Raw genomic sequence first — 20,578 nt, 5'->3', positions numbered from 1 at the left:
TCTCCTTTTTTCCCCGCCCTTGCCAATCCCCTGGCCTCCCCTACCCCCCAGTGTCTTATGTCCATTCGTTATGCTTATATGCATACTTACAAGTCCTTTGGTTGATCTCTTACCTTCCTCCCTGCTGCCCCCCAACCTTCTCCGGCCTTTCTGCTGTAGTTTGACAGTCTGTTGGAGGCTGCTCGGCCTCTGTATCTATTTTTGTTCGTAAGTTTATAGTGGTCTTTATTATCCATAAATGAGTGAGATTGTGTGGTATTTTTCCTTCATTGACTGGCTTATTTCACTTAGCATAATGCTCTCCAGTTCCATCCATGGTGTTGCAAATGGTAAGAATTCCTTCTTTTTTACAGAAGCATAGTATTCCATCGTGTAGATGTAAGAGTTTTCTAATCCATTCATCTACTGATGGACACTTAGGCTGTTTCCAGATCTTAGCTATGGTGAATTGTGCTGCTATGAACATATGGATGCATATATCCTTTCTGATTGGTGTTTCTGGTTTCTTGGGATATATTCCTAGAAGTGGGATCATGGGGTCAAATGGGAGTTCCATTTTTAGTTTTTCGAGGAAACTCCATACTGTCTTCCATAGTGGTTGCACCAGTCTGCATTCCCACCAGCAGTGCACGAGCGTTCCTTTTTCTCCACATCCTCTCCAGCACTTGTCGTTTGTTGATTTGTTGATGATAGCCAGTCTGACAGGTGTGAGATGGTACCTCAATCTTGTTTTGATTTGCATTCTCGGATGATTAGTGACTTTGAGCATGTTTTCATATGTCTCTTGGCTTTCTGAAAGTCCTCTTTTGAAAAGTTTCTATTTAGGTCCTTTGCCCATTTTTTGATTGGATTGTTTATCTTCCTTTTGTTAAGTTGTATGAGTTCCCTATAAATGTTGGAGATTAAACCCTTATCAGTGATAACATTGGCAAATATGTTCTCCCATGCGGTGAGCTTTCTTGTTGTTTTGTTCATGGTTTCTTTTGCTGTGCAGAAGCTTTTTATTTTGATGTAGTCCCATTTGTTTATTTTCTCTTTAGTTTCCAATGCCCTAGGAGCTGTATCAGTGAAGAAATTGCTTCGGCATATGTCTGAGATTTTGTTGCCTTTAGATTCTTCTAGTATTTTTATGGTTTCCCGTCATACATTTAAGTCCTTTATCCATTTTGAGTTTATTTTTGTGTATGGTGTAAGTTGGTGGTCTAGTTTCATTTTTTTGCATGTATCTGTACAATTTTCCCAACACCATTTATTGAAGAGACTATCTTGACTCCATTGTATGTTCTTGCCTCCTTTGTCAAATATTAATTGAGCATATTGGTTTGGGCCGATTTCTGGGCTCTTTATTCTATTCCATTGATCTATATGTCTGTTCTTGTGCCAGTACCAGGCAGTTTTGAGAACAGTGGCTTTGTAATACAGCTTGATATCTGGTATTGAGATCCCACCTACTTTGTTCTTTCTCAGGATCGCTGCAGCTATTCGGGGTCTTTTTTTATTCCAGATGACTTTTTGGAGAGTTCCTTCTAGGTCTGTGAAATATGCCATTGGTATTTTAATGGGAAGTGCGTTGAATTTATAGATTGCTTTGGGTAGTATGGACATTTTAATGATGTTGATTCTACCAATCCAAGAACATGGTATGTTCTTCCATCAGTTTATGTCTTCCTCTATCTCTTTTTTCAGCATCCTGTAGTTTTCTGAGTAGAGGTCTTTTACCTCTTTAGTTAAGTTTATTCGTAGGTATCTTAATTTTTTTGGTGTGATGGTAAATGGGATTTTTTTTGAGTTTCTCTTTCTGTAAGTTCACTATTGGTGTATAGAAATGCCATAGATTTCTTGATGTTAATTTTGTATCCTGCTACATTGCCAAATTCATTTATTAAGTGTAATCATTTTTTGATGGAGTCTTTGGGGTTTTTTATGTATAATATCATGTCATCTGCAAATAAGGACAGTTTTACTTCTTCTTTTCCAATTTGGATGCCTTTTATTTCTTCTTCTTGTCTAATTCCAATGGCTAATACTTCCAGTACTATGTCAAACAGGAGTGGTGAGAGTGGGCATCCCTGTCTTGTTGCTATTCTTAGGGGAAATGGTGTTGGTTTTTGTCCATTGAATATGATGTTGGCTGTGGGTTTGTCATATATGGCTTCTATTATGTTGAGGTATGATCCTTCTATTCCCACCTTGCTGAGAGCTTTTATCAAAAATGGGTGTTGGATTTTGTCAAATGCTTTTTCTGCATCAATTGATATGACCATGTGGTTTTTTTCTTTCAATTTGTTTATGTGAGGTATCACGTTTATTGATTTGTGGATATTGTACCATCCTTGCATCCCTGGGATAAATCCTACTTGGTCATGGTGTATGATCTTTCTGATGTACTGCTGGATTCGATTTGCTAAGATTTTGTTGAGGACTTTGGCATGTATGTTCATGAGGGATATTGGCCTGTATTTCTCTTTCATTGTGTTGTCTTTACCTGGTTTTGGTATTAGGGTGATGCTGGCTTCATAGAATAACTTGGAAGTGTTCCTTCCTCTTGAATTTTTTGTAGTAGTCTGAGGAGGATAGGTTTTAGTTCTTCCTTGAATGTTTGGTAAAACTCCCCTGTGAAGCCGTCTGGTCCTGGGCTTTTGTTTGCTGGAAGCTTTTTGATGACTGCTTCAATTTCTTCCGTAGTTATTGGCCTATTGAGATTTTTAGATTCTTCCTGATTGAGTTTTGGAAAGTTGTATTTTTCTAGGAATATGCCCATTTCCTCCAGGTTGTCTAGTTTGTTGGAGTAGAGTTGTCCATAATATTTTTTTTAACAATCATTTGTATTTCTGTGGGGTCTGTTGATATTTCGCCACTATCATTTCTGATTTTGTTTATTTGGGTCCTCTCTCTTTGCTTCTTGGTGAGCCTGACTAGAGGTTCATCAATCTTGTTTATCCTTTCAAAGAATCAGCTCTTGGTTTCATTAATTTTCTGTATTGTTTTTTTGGTCTCTATATCATTTATTTCTGCTGTAATCTTTATTATCTCCTTCCTTCTGTTCACTCTGGGCTTGCTCTCTTTCTAATTCTTTGAGATGTAGAGCTAGATGATTTACTACCATTTTATCTTGTTTTTTGAGATAGGCCTGTAGAGCTATAAACTTCCCTCTCAGGACTGCTTTCATTGTGTTCCATAGGTTTTGGATTGTTTTGTTTTCATTGTCATTAGTTTCCAGGGTGTTTTTAATTTCTTCTTCAATATCATTGGTAACCCAATCAATATTTAATAACATGCTATTCAGCTTCCAAGTGTTTGAGTATTTTGGGTTGTTTTTATTGTAGTTTATTTTTAATATTATTCCATGTGGTCTGAGAAGATTCTTGGTATGATTTCAATCTTTGTGAATTTGGGGAGACTTTGTTTTTGACCCTATATGTGGTCTATTTTTGAAAATGTCCCATTAGCACTTGAGAAGAACGTATATTCCATGGCTTTGGGGTGAAATGTTCTGAAGATGTCAATTCAGTCCTTCTGACCTAGTGAGTCATTTAGGATTGCTGTTTCTTTGCCGATTTTTTGTCTAGAGCATTTATCCAGTGATGTCAGTGGTGTATTAAAATCCACTACTATGATTGTATTGTTGACGATCTCTCCCTTGATATCTTCCAGGAGTTTTTTTTATGTATTTGGGTGCTCCTGCATTGGGAGCATATATGTTTATCAGGGTTATGTCCTCTTGTATTGATAGCTTTAGTATTATGAAGTGGCCTTCCATATCTCTTGTTATGGCCTTCACTTTGAGGTCTATTTTGTCTGATTTGATTATTGCTATCCCAGCTTTTTTTTCATTTACATTTGCCTGAAAGATATTTTTCCATCCCTTCACTCTCAGTCTATGTGAGTCCCTTATTCGTAGGTGGGTCTCTTGTAGACAGCAAATATATGGGTCATGTTTTTTTATCCATTCAGCCACTCTGTGTCTTTTGATTGGAGCATTTAGTCCATTTACGTGTAAAGTTATTATTGAAAGGTACTTGTTTTTAGCCATTTTGATTTTTTGTGCCTGTTTTCTTTCTGAGGTTTTATTTCTTCTTTTTATAACAGTCCCTTTAGCATTTCTTGCATTGCTGGCTTGGTGATGATGAACTCCCTTAGCCTTTTTTTCTCTGTGAAGCTTCTTATTTCCCCTTCAATTTTGAATGATAGCCTTGCTAGAGAGAGTATTCTTGGATTCAGTCCTTTGCTTTGCATCACTTTATAAATTTCCGACCATTCTTTTCTGGCCTGATGTGTTTCTGTTGAGAAATCATTTGATAATCTAATGGGAGATCCCTTGTATGTAACTTTCCGTCTCTCTCTTGCAGCCTGTAAGATTCTCTCTTTGTCCTGAACATTTGCCATGGTAATTATGATGTGTCTTGGTGTGGGTCTTTTCGAGTTCACCTTGTTTGGGACTCTCTGTGCTTGTGTGACTTTTTTCTTCCCCACCTCAGGGAAGTTTTCTGATATTATTTCTTCAAATAGGTTTTCTAACCCTTGTTCTTCTTTCTGTTGTTCTGGCACCCCTATTATTCGTATGTTTTTTCGTTTCATGTTGTCCCATAGCTCCCTTAGGCTCTCCTCCTGTCTTTTAATTTTTTTCTCCAATTGAAGTATAGTTTGGGTGTGTTTTGCTTCCCTGTCTTCTAATTCGGTCCTCCGCTTCTCCTAGTCTACTGTTGAAACTTTCAATGGTGTTTTTTATTGCAGCTATATCACTCTTCATTTCTTCTTAGTTCTTACATAAGTTGTTGATTTTTTCATCCGTTTCTTCTTGCTTCTTGCATAAGTTGTTGTCTTTTTCCTCCATCCGGTTTATGCATTCTAGGAACCTAAATCTGAATTTTTTTTCTGTCATGCTGCATGCCTCTGTATCACTTAGCTGCTTTTCTGGCGAGTCCTCCTTTTCTTTCCTTTGCGGGTTTCTTTTTCTACCCATGTTTGATCTCACTGACATATCTAGATGTTGAGTCGTTCAGGAGCTGCTTCTTGGGTGGCAGTGGCTCCTCGGGCTGTGGTTGCTCCTCGGGTGGTTGTGGGAGCCCCTGCTCCTCAGTTGGCAGCAGCTCCTCTGGTTGGTGCTGTTCACAGCTGTGGTGGCTCCTCTGGCTGGTGAGGGGAGGCTTCACACACAGCTACTGTTCCTCAGACAGATGGTGTGCTGATCACGAGGTTGCTGTTCCTTGGATGGGGGCAGGCTACACATGCAGCTGCTACTCCTTGAACTGGGGCGGAGTGCTCACATGGCTTCTGTTCCTTGAATGGGGGCTGGCTGCACGCTGCTGTTGTTCCTCTGATATGGTGGGATGCTTGTGGTATTACTGCTCCTTGGACTTGGACAGGTTGATTGCAAGTCTGCTGCTCTTCGGATGGGGGTGTGCTGGTTGTGTGGCTGCTACTCTTTGGACGGGAGTGAGCTGCACGCGTGGCTGCTCCTCCTCGGACGGGGATGTGCCACTCACCCGGCTGCTGCTCGTCAGGCAGGTGCAGGCTGTTGTGGCTCTGCTCCTTGGACCGGTGCATGCTGCGCAGGGCTGCCGCTCCTCGGACGTGGGAGGTCTGCTCGTGTGGCTGCTACACCTTGGACCAGGGTGGGCCTCTGCTGCTCCTCGAATGGGGACGGGCTGCTCGCAGAACTGCTGCTCCTCGGATGGGGGCAGGCTGCTCACACAGCTGCTGTTCCTTGGATTGGGCAGGTTGCTCCTGCGGCTGCTGCTGCTTGGATGAGGGCTAGATGCTTGCGCAGCTGCTGCTCTTCAGATTAGTGCAGGGTGTGGGCTGTGCCCAGCTGCTGCTCTTTGGATGGGGGTGGGCTGCGCAGGGCTGCCACTCCTCAGACGTAGGTAACCTCTTGTGCAGCTGCTGCTCCTCGGACAGGTCGGACTGCTCGCGTGATTGCTGCTCCTCGGGTGGAGAAGCGGGCCGCTCACACAGCTGCTGCTCCTTGGACAGGGGCAGGCCACATGAGGCTGCTGCTCTTAGGCCTGAGGCAGGCTGCTCACAGGGCTGATGCTCCTTGGACAAGAGCATGCTGCTCACGTGTCTGCTGCTCATGTGGTTGAAAAGGTAATGTGAAAAGAAGTAGGAAATAAAGCAACAAACAAAAAAAGGAGAACAAAGAAAAAAGCAAAAAAAAAAGAGCATCAAACAAAAAAAGGGAAAACAAAAAAGCAAAAAAAAAGCTAACAAAATAATAATAAAAAAACAAAAATGAAAAATTGAAATGTCATTCCTTTGGCTGGCTTAAGATCCCAGTTTTTTGGAATGTCTGCGATTTTTTTTTTTCTGTTGCTGTGACTGAAAGCCCCTCTATAGGCCAGACCCTGTTAACTCCCAGGGATTAATCAGATTATTTTAATCCTTCTTCCCATTCAGGGTGGAATCTGGGTGTGGCTGTATTCCTTGCCTGGGGCCTGGAGGGAGGAGTTATATATATCCTTTGGAGAAAATGGCTGCCCAAGTCCTGGGCTCAGGGTGACTCAGCACTCAATTTGCTGCCACCTCTCCTGGACCCCCTTCTCTCCCCAGCCTCTCCCCAGATTCCACTCGTTCACACTTTCTCCCGTTCTTCAGCACAGGTGAGTGTCTGTATCCCAAATCTATGAACAGGGTTCAGTGAAATCAAACAAACGCCGGCTGCAGAAATGGGAAGGACTGAGGCTCTGTAAGCTCCTCACTTACTGGCACTGCATGGTCTGGTCATTGCTTCAGGCTGCCCCTTTTAGGCTCAGTCCTCTGTAATTACGGAACTCAGATCTCAGATCCCCCGGCGCCAACAGTCCCGTGGATCTCCTTTCCACAGTCAGGGGCTGTGCCTGTCCCAAGGGACGCGCCTGGGTGCCGCGCCGTCTCCCTCTGACCCTCTGGGCTCAGAGGTCTGACAAACTTTTCCTGCCCAGATCCCTGGTTTTTACCTTTCCAGGGGAACTCTGTCCTTCCCAGCTGCAAACTGTCTCACCAGTTGAGTATACTTTGCCAATTCGGGGTGGGTGTTATTAGTTTCAGCTGCTCATTCTATTTGCTCAGGGACAAGCCTTGGGACGCGTCTGCCTATTCCGCTGCCATCTTGTCTTCCCAAGTCTCTTTTAAAGTAAAACAATTCCCTCACCTTTATTGCACTGTCCCCCCCTTTTTTTTTCATGCCAATGATTTATTGAAGAAGTAAGGTTATTTGTCCTATCGTCTGGATTTGACTGATTACTTTCCCATGGTGTCATTTAACTTATTTTAGTCTCTATTCTATAGTTTGGACTTACCTTTTTGGACATTAGTAAGATTCACTTTAACCTTGTTGGCCATGTGGTAGTTAGCATGTGCTTCCTGCTTGATCACATCAAGAGGCCATTAGTGTCTGCTTGTTCTTCCTGTAGGGCACTGTGATGATGGATCATTGGGTTCAAGTGAGGTGAACACTGGCAGATATATGTATATATCCATTTATTTATTTTTTAATTTCTCTTTACTATGTTTTATTTGTCTTTGGGTTCTCCCAAAATTCTCTCTTTTCATCAAGATTTTCATGTTTTTTAGCATTGTATTATAATTTTTAAATTATTTAAAAATTATGTTCTAGGCCAGCCGTGGGCAAACTACGGCCCGCGGGCCGGATCCGGCCAGTTTGAAATGAATAAAACTAAAAAAAAAAAAGACTGTACCCTTTTATGTAATGATGTTTACTTTGAATTTATATTAGTTCACACAAACACTCCATCCATGCTTTTTTTCCGGCCCTCCGGTCCAGTTTAAGAACCCATTGTGGCCCTCGAGTGAAAAAGTTTGCCCACCCCTGTTCTAGGCCCTTCTCATTATCAGCTAAGTTTATTTGTGTGTTCTTCCTTTATTTACATTGATTCTTTAGTGATGCCATTTTTGTTTTCAAAATTTGAAATGTGAACTTTCCTTTTTTAATCTAATTGTAGTAGACTTTTGTTTTTTAAAGTTAGTTTCAGTTTTACAAGATTATGAAAACAAGTGTGTTTCTTAATATATGTCAATTTTCTGTTACTATACCAAAGATAAAAATGGGTGGGGTGGGGCATGTTCTCTTCACAGAACTCTGTTATATTATTAATGCCCAATTTAATTGCATTACTTAAATCTAAGTTATATATAATAAACCTGTCAGACAGATCTCCCTCTTTAATTTTTTAAAAAAGATATATTTATTGATTTCAGAAAGGAAGGGCGAGGGAGAGAGAGAGAGAAACATCAGTAATGAGAGAGAATCATTGATTGGCTGCCTCCTGCACACCCAACACTGGGGATCAAGCCTGCAACCTGGTCATGTGCCCTGACCGGGAATTGAACTGTGACCTCCTGGTTCATATGTTGACACTCAACCACTGAGCCATGCCGGCTGGGCTGGTCTTTATCTTAACTTTTTATGCTGTGGTCAGTTTTTTTTCTTCTTGTGTTTATTTTAATTAGAACTTGACAAGAAGTGTGTCTGGCATAACTCATCTGCCCATGTTAATCTCAGTGTGTTTATTATAGGTTTTCCTTTACTATATCCTACAAAAATATTTCTAGTATCATATACTTCACTTTTCCCATGGCTGTCTCTGCCATTCTCTCCCAATCCCTTGAAGTCTTGATGAGCCATGGTTTCTTACCAGCTGCTGCTCACAGCAGTCTTTCCAGGTTATGCTGATGTTCATGGAGCTTCTCCCAACATTAAAGGCCTTCTGTACTTCCTCAGTGCCCTCTGATTTTCACCTTCCTTTTGGTAATCATTTCCCTAACTGCCCCTTAAACTTGTCACCTGTACAGTCACTTGTTTTTTAATAGTAATCCCAGCATTGGCACTGTTCTTTTTCAGGACAACTATGGGCCCAAACTGTATGAATTATTTCTTTTTATGATACACTAAAGAGTACCAGAATAAAGAGGCCAAAGCAGAGTAACTAAACACATGTTACTTAGTACATGATTGGTTCGCCTTTCCTTATTACTTTTATTGCTGCTACTCCAGGTGGTGTGAGCCATATTGATTTTTTGGCACATTAAGTTGTTAGTATCTTTTAATGCAGCGGTTTTCAACCTGTGGGTTGTGACCCTGAAAATACATCCTGCATATCAGATATTTACCTTACGATTCATAACAGTAGCAAAATTACAGTTATGAAGTAGCAACGAAAATAATTTTATGGTTGAGAGTCACCACAACATGAGGAACTGTATTAAAGGGTCGCGGCATTAGGAAGGTTGAGAACCACTGTATTAATGTATGAATGCAAGTATCTATATGCAAATTGTCTGGGACGCCGTTACAGTAACAGTAACCACCAAACAGCAGGCTGGCAGGCTGTGTGGGGTGACAAGGCTGGCAGGGGAGTTAGTGAGGGACGACCAAACGACTGAACAGCAGGCTACATGGGGCGACCAGGCCGGCAGGGGGTTTAGTGAGGGACAACCAAACGACTGAGCAGCAGGCTGCGTGGGACAACCAGGCCAGCAAGGGGGGCAGTTGGGGGCTACCAGGCCAGCAGAGGGACAGTTGGGAGCAACCAGGCTGGCAGGGGGGCAGTTGGAGGTGACCAGGCCGTGGGGGGGAGGGGGCAGTTGGGGTGACCAGGCCAGCGGGGCGGGGGTCAGTAAGAGGCAACAAGGCCAGCAGAGGGGGGTAGTTGGGGATGACCAGGCTGGCGGGGGGTAGCAGTAAGGAGAGACAGGCAGGCAGGGGGGGCAATGAGGCCAGCAGGGGGGCAGTAAGGGGTGACCAGGACAGTGGGGGGGCAGTTAGGGGCAATCAGGCTGGCAGGCAGAGGAGGTTAGGGCTGATCAGGTTAGCAGTGGGGGCAGTTAGGGGCGATCAGGCAGGCAAGCAAGTGAGCAGTTAGGAGCCAGTGGTCCCGGATTGTGAGAGGTTGCAGACTGGGCTGAGGGCCCCCCCCCCTTTCCCCTGTTCACGAATTTTTGCACCAGGCCTCTAGTCCTATATAAGAAAAGGCTAATATGCAAATAGACCAAATGGTAGAAAGACTGGTCGCTATGACGTGCACTGACCACCAGGGGCAGACACTTAACGCAGGAGCTGCCCCCTGGTGGTCAGTGCGTTCCCATAGGGGAGCCCTGCTCAGCCAGAAGCCGAGTGCAGCAGCGGTGGCAGGAGCCTCTCCTGCCTCCATGGCAGTGCTAAGGATGTCGCACTGATGGCTTACACCTGCTCCCAGACTGCGAGAGGGCATAGGCCAAACTGAGGTAACTATCCCCCAGTGCATGAATTTTTTGCACCAGGTCTCTAGTGGTTATATAAGACCCAATTATCTAAGTGAGAATCCTCTAAGTGAGAATTCTTTAGTCTTCTGTGTAGTAGTTGCAATTATATTATTATTTGTTTTTTTCCAATATAGCTGAGGAAGGAAAGGATTCACAGATTACTTAAACAATTTAAATTGAATTTATATATGTATAGCCACGCATACAATTTTGGTCGAATAAGAAGTAAACACTAAATGTTTGAAAAGCTCTTACAAATTTAAATTATTAATACATCTTACCCTAATCCTTCCTACACTTTTCTTTTAGTAAATATTATGCTCAGAGGTTGGCACATAGTCCAAATTAGGCCAGCCTTTCTTTGTACAGGCCCAGGAGCTAAACAGGGCTATGTTTTTCAAGGGTTGTTTTTTTAAAAATGAAAAAGATGGGAGGAGAAGAATACTTTATAGATACCCATTGTGGCCCACAAAGACTAAAATATTTACTCTCTGGTTCGTTGTAGCAATAGTTTGTCAATCTCGAACCTAGTTTTAATATTTTCATGTCACACAGGCTAGTGGTAACATAATAGTTAGATTATATACGCCACAGTGTACCTCACACTGAACCCTTAGAGACGTTGCCATACACACATGCCATTTCTTAGTGTCTCATTTAATATCTAGTGGCCCAGTGCACGAAATTCATGCACATTAAAAGGGAATTAATTAGAGGAAATTTTTTATTATTGCTATTTTCCCTTTCTCTATAATGGAAGTGTCAGAGATGAAAGAAAATTAGCAAAATGTATATGAAAATAATATATAAATCCTCCTATATAATAAAAGAAAAACATGCAAATTAACCATCCCTCTGCTACGCTCAAGCCATGCCCACCAGCCAATCAGGAGCGAATATGCAAAGTAACCCAACTAAGATGGTGGTGGCCATGGAGCTGGAGCAACCTGACGGCTTGGGTTGCCCCCGGCAATGGAGGAAGCCAAGCTTCCTGCCTGCCCTGTCCAACCCTTGGCTCCGCTCAAGGCTACAAAGTTTCAACTATAAAAGATAAGTAAATCCCAGATACCTGCTTCCAGTGGCGCTGAAAAAGAAAAAAAGGAGAGGCTGGGAGCTTGGGTCACTGGGGGGCGTGGCCAGCCTGAAAACGGCTCTCAGCCCCTCACCCAGGCTGGCCAGGCATCCCAGTGGGACCCCCACCCTGATCCGAGACACCCTTCAGGGCAAACCAGCCGGCCCCCACCCATGAACAGGCCTCTATCCTATATAATAAAAGGGTAATATGCAAATTGACCCTAACAGCAGAACGACTGGGAATGACTGGTCACTATGACACACACTGACCACCAGGGGGCAGACACTCAATGCAGGAACTGCCCCCTGGTGGTCAGTGCACTCCCACAGAGGGAGCTCTGCTCAGCCAGAGCCAGGCTGACGGCTGTCAGCTCAGCGGTCGTGGCGGGAGCCTCTCCCACCTCCTCAGCAGTGCTAAGGATATCCGCTAAGGATGCAGCTTAGGTCTGCTCCCCGCTGGCAAGTGGACATCCCCCGAGGGCTCCCGGGCTGCCAGAGGGATGTCTGACTGCCAGCTTAGGCCCGATGCCCCGTGGAGTGGCCCTAAGCCAGCAGGTGGACATCCCCCGAAGGGTCCCAGACTGCGAGAGGGCACAGGCTGGGCTGAGAGACCCCCTCGAGTGCACAAATTTTTGTGCCCCAGGCCTCTAGTTTATTAATAAATAAACAATAACATCATCACGTCCTTGGCCGGCACTGGGTAGGGGACGCAGCCTCAAGTCCCCTCGCCTCGCCGCACACGCAGCCCCACCCAGCTGTGCCTGCCACGCACGCAGGTTCCTGCTGATCGGTTGTTACGGTGTGAAGGTGTCACAACCATTTGCATATTATCCTTTTATTAGTGTAGATGGTATTATATAAATACATGGACAAATATGATAACTTTGATTGAATTTTGCCTATCTGATGTCTACAATTTACTAGAAAGTTAAAATAAATTTAGTGAATCAGTTGGCAGTCTTTCTATAACTCTGATTTTTCTTTGAATAGAACTTTTACATACATACTTTTTTGTTTCTCAAATATAAATTTATGGCATTCACTTGCTCAAGTTTCAATAGATTAGAAACAAAACAAACCTCTGATCATTTAGCAAGTTGCTTATTGAGTTATACTATTTAAAAACGTTTTTACAGAATATTAAAGGTCCAAACATTGGGGTATTTAGTTTAATTTTCTGGAAATTAGGATAGCCTTTATCAGGTCCCTGTGTCTCTCTGTCCTCATGCTTGGCTGACAGCTTGACAGTGGCTCTGCAGTGGTGGACTTGGTTGTCAGGAAGCTGCTTTGTCAGCAGAGAGGGCCTGTATGCTGAGCTGGGAGGTGGGGGGAAGCCAGGCTCACCTTGTCTTGACCTGCTGATCAGTGATGAGTTTTGTTAGCTACAGAAAATGTGGCTGAATGATTTTCTTTAATGCTAATTTTGATGTAGAAAGTAGCATTTGAAGCAGGGCTACTATAAGGTGTTGTCTCATTGCTGTGGACAAACCCCATGCAGTACCTACTGAGTGAAATGCAAGAAGTGCCAACTGGATGGTCAGAAAATTACAGCAACATTTAAATAAACAGTGTGAGCAGATTTGCTTGTATCGAACATGGAAGTATTTCTAGTTTAACTCTATAATATTTGGACATTTTTATCTCCTTAAGTGTTTAAAAGAAATACACTTTTTTTTTTTTTCCTTAGACAGAAATCTGCCACCCATGACTGGCAGGGTTGAAGCAGAACCAGTAAGTTCCTTTAGGAAAGAGTTGGAGAATAGCTGACATAAGAGTGATGTTAAGTTCAGTGTATTTATTGGCTGTGAAGTCTGTGGAGTTATACATCTTGCATTTGAGTTTTTGCTAGAGTAAATTATACAAAAGAATAAAATTTTAGGTGTTTTAGCAGCTAAAACACCTAAAGAGAGGTCATTTTAGTTGCAATTGAATTCAATTCACAACTGACATAATAAATATTATTTTCATTTTAAAGATGTGAAAATAGAGACTTAGATAGTTGATGCTGTTTAGATAGGTTAATTTTTTTTGTTCTGGGATCAGACTTCTTAAGTTCAAATTTTGGGATTGGCTTTCAGACTTTGGCCAAGTTATTTATTTTCACTGAGCCATCTGTGAAATAGAAGTAATAGTACAACATGCATCATTGGCCTCTTACAAGAGCAGTATGCATTAGAAATATCATAGGGCTTAACTTATGGTCATGGTTCAATTAAAGTTTATTATTTTTATTATGTCACAATTTTGAATTTGAGATTGTATTTGGTCATTTTGTTTTGAAAATTTCCTAAGTGCTTCACCTAAGCTTGATTTGCCCTGTTTGAAACCTCCCCTTTTCAATAGGCTAAACAGTTTTAAAATATAAGTGATTTCCTGATAATCTTTATAAGAATTATGTATACATATATGAATATTGGCAAAAAACTCCAGTGTAATTTCTACATCCACAAATTGATGTTTTGGTAGATGTCACTAGATATTTCTTTGGAACTTCCAGTGAAATAATTATAGTATGAATAGTACATAAATAATATGTATTTTACCATGTTATGTCCCAAGACTGAAATTAAATATTTTTAGCTTCATATAATTCAAATAGTAATATTTCTAATAGCAGGGGTTTTTTTGCATTTTATTTATGAGAAATCATAATTTGAAAGCAAGCCAGTATACTTCTAAGTACATAAAATTTGCCATAAAAGAGATCACTATAAAAATAGCAAGCAGATGATGAACCAAGAAATACGTATAACTTTCCTATCACCAAACATCAAAGATATTATTTACTTAAGTCTTACTTTTCTTTTGTAATTAAACTGTTGTTACCACTCAACATTCAGGATCACATGATTTTGTGTATAATGTACTATTTTAATAGCATGAAACTATGAATAATTTAAACCGGTGTCTCTTGGTTACTCTGCTGAGTTTATGCAGCGTTTTTGCACATTTGTGCTTCTTTCCATCAGTGAAAATAGTATGACCATTTTGAAAAGCTGTTTATAAATGTCATTTCAATGTAATGTATTCCCATCCATTTAAATAGCCTAAATTTTAACTAGACATTTTGTTGTAGCCATCCATCAAAAACTAGAAGCGGATGGAACGGAAAAAGTAGAAGGATCCATGACGCAAAAACTGGAGAATGTTCTAAACAGTAAGTTTTGTTCTACTACCCAAAACTATTTATGGACTTTATAACAAACTTTAATATAGTTCTTGAATTTGGTTTCACAGAACAAGTCAATAAGCTGCATTTTAGTACTTATTTCTAAATAATCATGATTTAATGAACATAAAGGGGAATAAAAACATTGAAAATGAATATCCTGGGTGGGGGTTTTTTTTGCATTTTATTTATGAGAAATTATACTTTGAAAACAAGCCAGTATATTTCTTAATAAGTAAAATTTACCAACATAAAAGAGATGACTATAAAAATAGCATCTTGAATTAAAGACAGGAAAGCACTGACTCAATAGCCAGGATTTTTTTGATCAAAAACCTGAAAAAGCATCTTCAAGTATCTACCATTATTAATGCAAATAATACCAGCTACTAGAATAATAGATGCTATATATCATTTATTTATACCTGACCTTTTTCCACAACAAATTTAAGGCAACTGCATAATTAAGAGTGTTTCTAACTCTGAGACATTTTGTAAAATTTGTAAGCCAGGAGAAATTGACACATGCGGAATTTGGAGATTTATCCACCTCCCTTTATGTCTTTTTTCTAATATACTAGCTCCCAGGTACTTACAATACTGATTTGGAAGAAACTCATTAGATGAATCAATTTCTATTTTAATATTGGTGACTTAAAAATAAATTATACTCTTTCATGCATATGGTAAACATTTGACAAGGAGCAGTAATGTCCAAAGGAATCTCCTTGTTTGTTAAAATAAGTATAGCCTATGATTTTCCCATAATAGGGTTAAGAGTAACTAAAGAAGTTAAGAACCATCTCATCAAATTTTTAGTGATTCTATGAATGCAGAACTATGATATCAAGTTAGTTTTTGCACTTCTAGTTTAATTTATTTCCATGAGCACAGTTTACTGAGATTTTTTTGTAAATATCTGTTCACAAATCTGTGGATCTCTGATAAGAAAGTATTTTCTTCCTTCTAGACATAGAAATGTGTCATTCCTAATCTGACATAGGCTTTCATTGGTTGTAGAATTTGAGTACTTAGATTTCCTCCTATATTTATGAGTTTAATAGGCTTTAAATATTTTTCCCTCTGGTTGTTGTTGTTATTATTTTGCCTTGAGATTTTGCCTTGTTTTGAAGAAAATTTTATTGTTCTGTCAGCCCACTATAATGGTGGCAGCCACAGTGTTGTTATAGCAGCATTGCTGTTAGTTCTCGTGGTACATTTGTAACTGAGACAATGACAGCCACTCTCCAGGGAGCTTATGTTGAGAAAGGACCAATTTCCAGGTCTAGACTTGCCCAGGGCTGGTAGTTATAAGAGCAGGATTCGTTATGCAAACTGCAAGACCCAAGTTATGGTTTTACGTGGCTATTTCATTCAGTTAGATTTGTTCTATGGTTACACCCTGGATGTTCAAACCCCTGCCAGGTGCCTTAAAAGTTGGATGTATAGGTGAGGATGTGTAGGATTGCTACTGCGGGGGATTGTTCTAAGATAGCTGACTAATTGGCTTATTTGTGGTGTCATTTGCGTGTGAACACTGCTGAGTTTAGTAGTTTCATTTTCTTTATTTAAAAAAAATGTTAATATATTGAGGTAACATCTCTCTATATAAAAGGCTAGTATGCAAAGTGTTCCCTCAGGAGTTCAACCATGAGACCAGGAGTTCAATTGCTCACTGTGATGTGTGCTGACCAGCAGGGGGCAGTGTGGAACATGGTGGGTGAGTAGTGGCGGCTGCAGAGTGCTGAGGGAAGGAGGAGGTAGGGAGGTAGGGAGGCAGGGAACCTGATTGGCCCCGACAGCCAGCCAGGCCTAGGGACCTTATCGATGCATAAATTCCATGCACTAGGCCTCTAGTTGATTAATAACATTATGTAAATTTCAGGTGTACAACTTTATAATGCAATATTGTGTGTTTCCCACCCAGTTTCATTTTCTTAGTGGCTCTAGAGAACATAGGCATAAAATGCATTTTGTGAACTGCTGGTAATTTTTATCTGCTTGCACAAATTTCGGTTTCACTGCTCTCATTTATTTTATTACTAGATATGATTGTCCAGTTATCAAAGAATTATGAACTCCCAATATTTTATTGTGAATGCAGTAAAATTCATAACGGAATAAAAATTTATGGATGGAAATTATAAATTAAGATTATAATTCACAATTTCTTTGTGTGCATAAATTAAAATTCTTCATATATATATACATTTTTGTATAGAAATTATAATTTATGATTTCTGCCTACAAATTTTTCTCTATAGTTTATATTTTACTTAATTATTAGTGGATTTTCTACCTGTACTTGCTTTTCATAGTTTTTAGAGGAGTTAAAATTGTTAGTTTGTATCTTTTAATATCTTTAAAATAAGATGAGAAAAATCTAATTTTGAACTCTCATACTTTTTGCTGTAAATTTCTTCATTGTATATTAAAAAAGTGCTTAGGGATTTAGTATCCACAGCTCACACATAAGTAATCAACCTTTTAAAAATATTTAATCTCTTTCATTTAGCCTCAATTCATGAAGTTTATATTTTTATATGATAAATAATAATTTTCATTGAAGGAAAAAATTTTAACTCTAATCAGATTTGAAATGTTCTTTTAGCCACCAGCATGTGGTTTGGTGGCAAGAAGAGAGTATGTTTTTCTCATCATATAGCAGAAATTTAGTATTGGACATTAAATAGAATGTGATAAAAGCAGCTATTTTGACAAAACAAAGTTTTTATATTAGGCTTTTATAATTTCAACAGAATTTAAACAATATTTAGATAAAACAATTATGTTACAAAGATGACTAACAGGATCAGCCCACCCACAGTGTGGAGTGGAGAATGTGGCATGCAAGCCACCCAGTGAGGCTGAGGTAATTTTTTCATCTTGCTTAAAGTATAGTCACTAGACCAGATAATGTAGAAATTTTTTATGTGCAATGATCAAACAGCTGAAAACACTTTATTCTTTTTCTCCCCTTGTGGCTAATTAAAAATAATTCATAAGTTGAAAAAGCTTAACTATTTTTGAACACAGTAAATTTCACTTTAGATAAAGCAACTCTTTCATTACAGTGATTCATATAGTTTGAGGTCTTTTAGGTTAGTTTGTGTATAATATAAGAATTAGCTGATTTAAGAAATATTGATTAATGATATGTTAAAATTTGTCATTTTAATGTTTATGTAATTTTTTTGTGCCTGCTATACAAAGAGGTAATTTTAGCAAGAAATAGGATTGGTTCTGAAATATTTCTTTTGAAGTTTTGTGTATTACCACATATGTAGATATTGACTCCATGAAACTTAACTAGTGTACGTGAGTGTGCACATGTATATATGTGTGTGTTTTAACCTATTGTCTGAATTAATGAAGTATCCAACTGGCCTATAATTGCTATAAAATTTAGAAGAGTGACTAAAAATAAAATGTAGGTTCACATTGAAGAATTTATGTGAGCCTGGTAAATATGCTTATTTTTAATTGGATACCATTGTTAACATAAGAAAAGACTTAGTAGGCAAAATGGAAATTGTATTTTAGCAAACCATGAAAGATCTCCCTTGTAGCTAATGTTTGAAAAAAAGTCTATTGAGTTTTAGTGTAAAGCTTCAATAACAATCTGACATTTTATTTCATTTGTCCAATTATACTTTTCTAAATAAAATCAATTTTTATCTAAGTTTGAATTTTTTCTTTTAAAATAGGAGCAAGTAATACTGCAGATACATTATTTCAAGAAGTATTAGGTCGAAAGGACAAGGCAGATTCCACTAGAAATGCACTCAATGTCCTCCAGCGATTTAAATTTCTTTTCAACCTTCCTCTAAATATTGAAAGGAATATTCAAAAGGTAGAGTATATATTTATATACTGATGGTTATAGATATCATAAATTTTAAAGTGTTGTTAAGATGTTTTTTATCTTAACCAGATTTCTTCATTGTACTTTGCTGACAGTCTCAAAAATATTTTTTTTTATTTTAAAGGGCGATTATGATGTGGTTATTAATGACTATGAAAAGGCCAAGTCACTCTTTGGAAAAACAGAGGTGCAAGTTTTCAAGAAATGTAAGGCTTGTTATTGCTTTTAGATCTCCTCCTTTCCTTTCACAGAAAGAATGTGGGATGTATTCTGCAAAGAATGTTACATCCTTTTTAGTTTTTATTGATATGGTGATCTTTTTAAATGTAAAACTGTTACCTCAAAAATAACATATGGCTTTTCTTACTAAGATGTAGTGAAAATGAGCAACCACAGCTATAGGATTGGTTAGACTTAGATATTCTTTGCTACTTATTGACAATCATTATATTATTATTTTTCATTGGAAAGAGTCAATTATAGATATTTTTTAGAAATGGGAACCTACATTTTAATCTTCCCTCTTCAGAAAGATCGATGTATTTCTGAATTCTAACCCTACATTAAAGTAAACAAAACAACTTTTTTTTTTAATTAAATCTTTATTGTTCAGATTATTACATTTGTTCCTCTTTTTTCCCCCCATAACTCCCCTCCTCCCAGTTCCCGCCCCACCCTCCGCCCTCACTCCCCACCCACTGTCCTCATCCATAGGTGCACGATTTTTGTCCAGTCTCTTCCCGCATCTCCCACACCCCTTTCCCCCCCAAGAATAGTCAGTCCATTCCCTTTCTATGTCCCTGATTCTATTATGATCACCAGATTATTTATTCACTTGATTCTTAGATTCACTTGTTGATAGATGCATATTTGTTGTTCATAATTTGTATCTTTACCTTTTTCTTCCTCTTCCTCTTCTTAAAGGATACCTTTCAGCATTTCATATAATCCTGGTTTGGTGGTGATGAACTCCTTTAGCTTTTCCTTATCTGTGAAGCTCTTTATCTGACCTTCAATTCTGAATGATAGCTTTGCTGGATAAAGTAATCTTGGTTGTAGGTTCTTGGTATTCATCACTTTGAATATTTCTTGCCACTCCCTTCTGGCCTGCAAAGTTTCTGTTGAGAAATCAGCTGACAGTCGTATGGGTATTCCCTTGTAGGTAACTGAGTTTCTTTCTCTTGCTGTTTTTAAGATTCTCTCTTTATCTTTTGCTCTTGGCATTTTAATTATGATGTGTCTTGGTGTGGTCCTCTTTGGATTCCTTTTGTTTGGGGTTCTCCGCGCTTCTTGGACCTGTAAGTCCATTTCTTTCACCAGGTGGGGGAAGTTTTCTGTCATTATTTCTTCAAATAGGTTTTCAATATCTTGCTCTCTCTCATCTTCTGGCACCCCTATAATTCTGATGTTGGTATGCTTGAAGCTGTCCCAGAGGCTCCTTACACTATCCTCACATTTTTGGATTCTTTTTTCATTTTGCTTTTCCGTTTGGGAGTTTTTTGCTTCCTCGCATTTCAAATCATTGACTTGATTCTTGCGCTCCTCTGTTCTGCTGTCGGGAGTCTGTATAATATTCTTTATTTCAGTCAGTGTATGCTTAATTTCTAGTTGGTTCCCCAATATAACATCGAGGGTCTCATTAGTTTTCTTGTAGATCTCATTAAGTTTATCGGCGGCTTCTAAACAGTTCTTGAGAGACCTTAAAAGTGTGGTTCTGAACTCTATATCTTCCATTGACAATTTTGTCCTGTTTCTTTGTCTCCACATTTTGTTATGCTTCCTTGATGCACCCCCTAGTGGTCTTTGTTCGTGGTCTTATAGTTAAATCTTGATTGTTGTAGCTAATTCCAGGGAGGGTTTGACCTCCAGGCCAAGTGGCTATGAGAATCAGCTGTGTCAGCAGTGAGAGAACTTCTGTCCTCTAGGGAGGTGCTAATCTGGCGTTTGCCTGAGGCTATCCGGCAAATGCCTCTGTGCAGGGCTTGGGCGGGGCGGGTCGCACAGGATCAACAGGGTGGGCCGGAGAGAGCAGTTATGGCGGCTCTCAGTCCTGTCCCCAGGGGCTCTGCCTCTCTGAGTCCCAGCACCCACTGCAAAGCTCGGAGAGAAAGCTGCACTCGCTCTGACCGAAGCAAGACAGTCCCGCTTCTCCTGTTTGAGTCTGGGTCCCTAAAGACTCGCCCGTATCTGGAGCTCAGAGTCTGCGACTCCCTGCCGATTGAAAACGC

At 39.7% G+C, this 20,578-nt stretch overlaps 1 protein-coding gene across 2 annotated transcripts in view; it reads left to right on the top strand.

The window, feature by feature from the left end:
• Nucleotides 1–20,578, top strand: part of EXOC2 (exocyst complex component 2) — a 256,237-nt gene that overhangs the window by 120,794 nt on the left and 114,865 nt on the right. For both annotated transcript variants that reach the window (XM_081086203.1, XM_081086202.1), the window contains exons 7-9: nt 14,393–14,473; nt 18,193–18,338; nt 18,475–18,556. In XM_081086203.1, the coding sequence (XP_080942329.1) occupies nt 14,393–14,473; nt 18,193–18,338; nt 18,475–18,556 (309 nt within the window). The remainder of the gene's footprint in view (nt 1–14,392; nt 14,474–18,192; nt 18,339–18,474; nt 18,557–20,578) is intronic.

The sequence above is a fragment of the Myotis nattereri genome, assembly GCF_964212035.1.
Source record: "Myotis nattereri genome assembly, chromosome: 3".
Lineage (NCBI taxonomy): Eukaryota > Metazoa > Chordata > Mammalia > Chiroptera > Vespertilionidae > Myotis > Myotis nattereri.
Note: the sequence above shows the minus strand (reverse complement) of the source record. Positions and strands in the feature narration are given on the sequence as shown.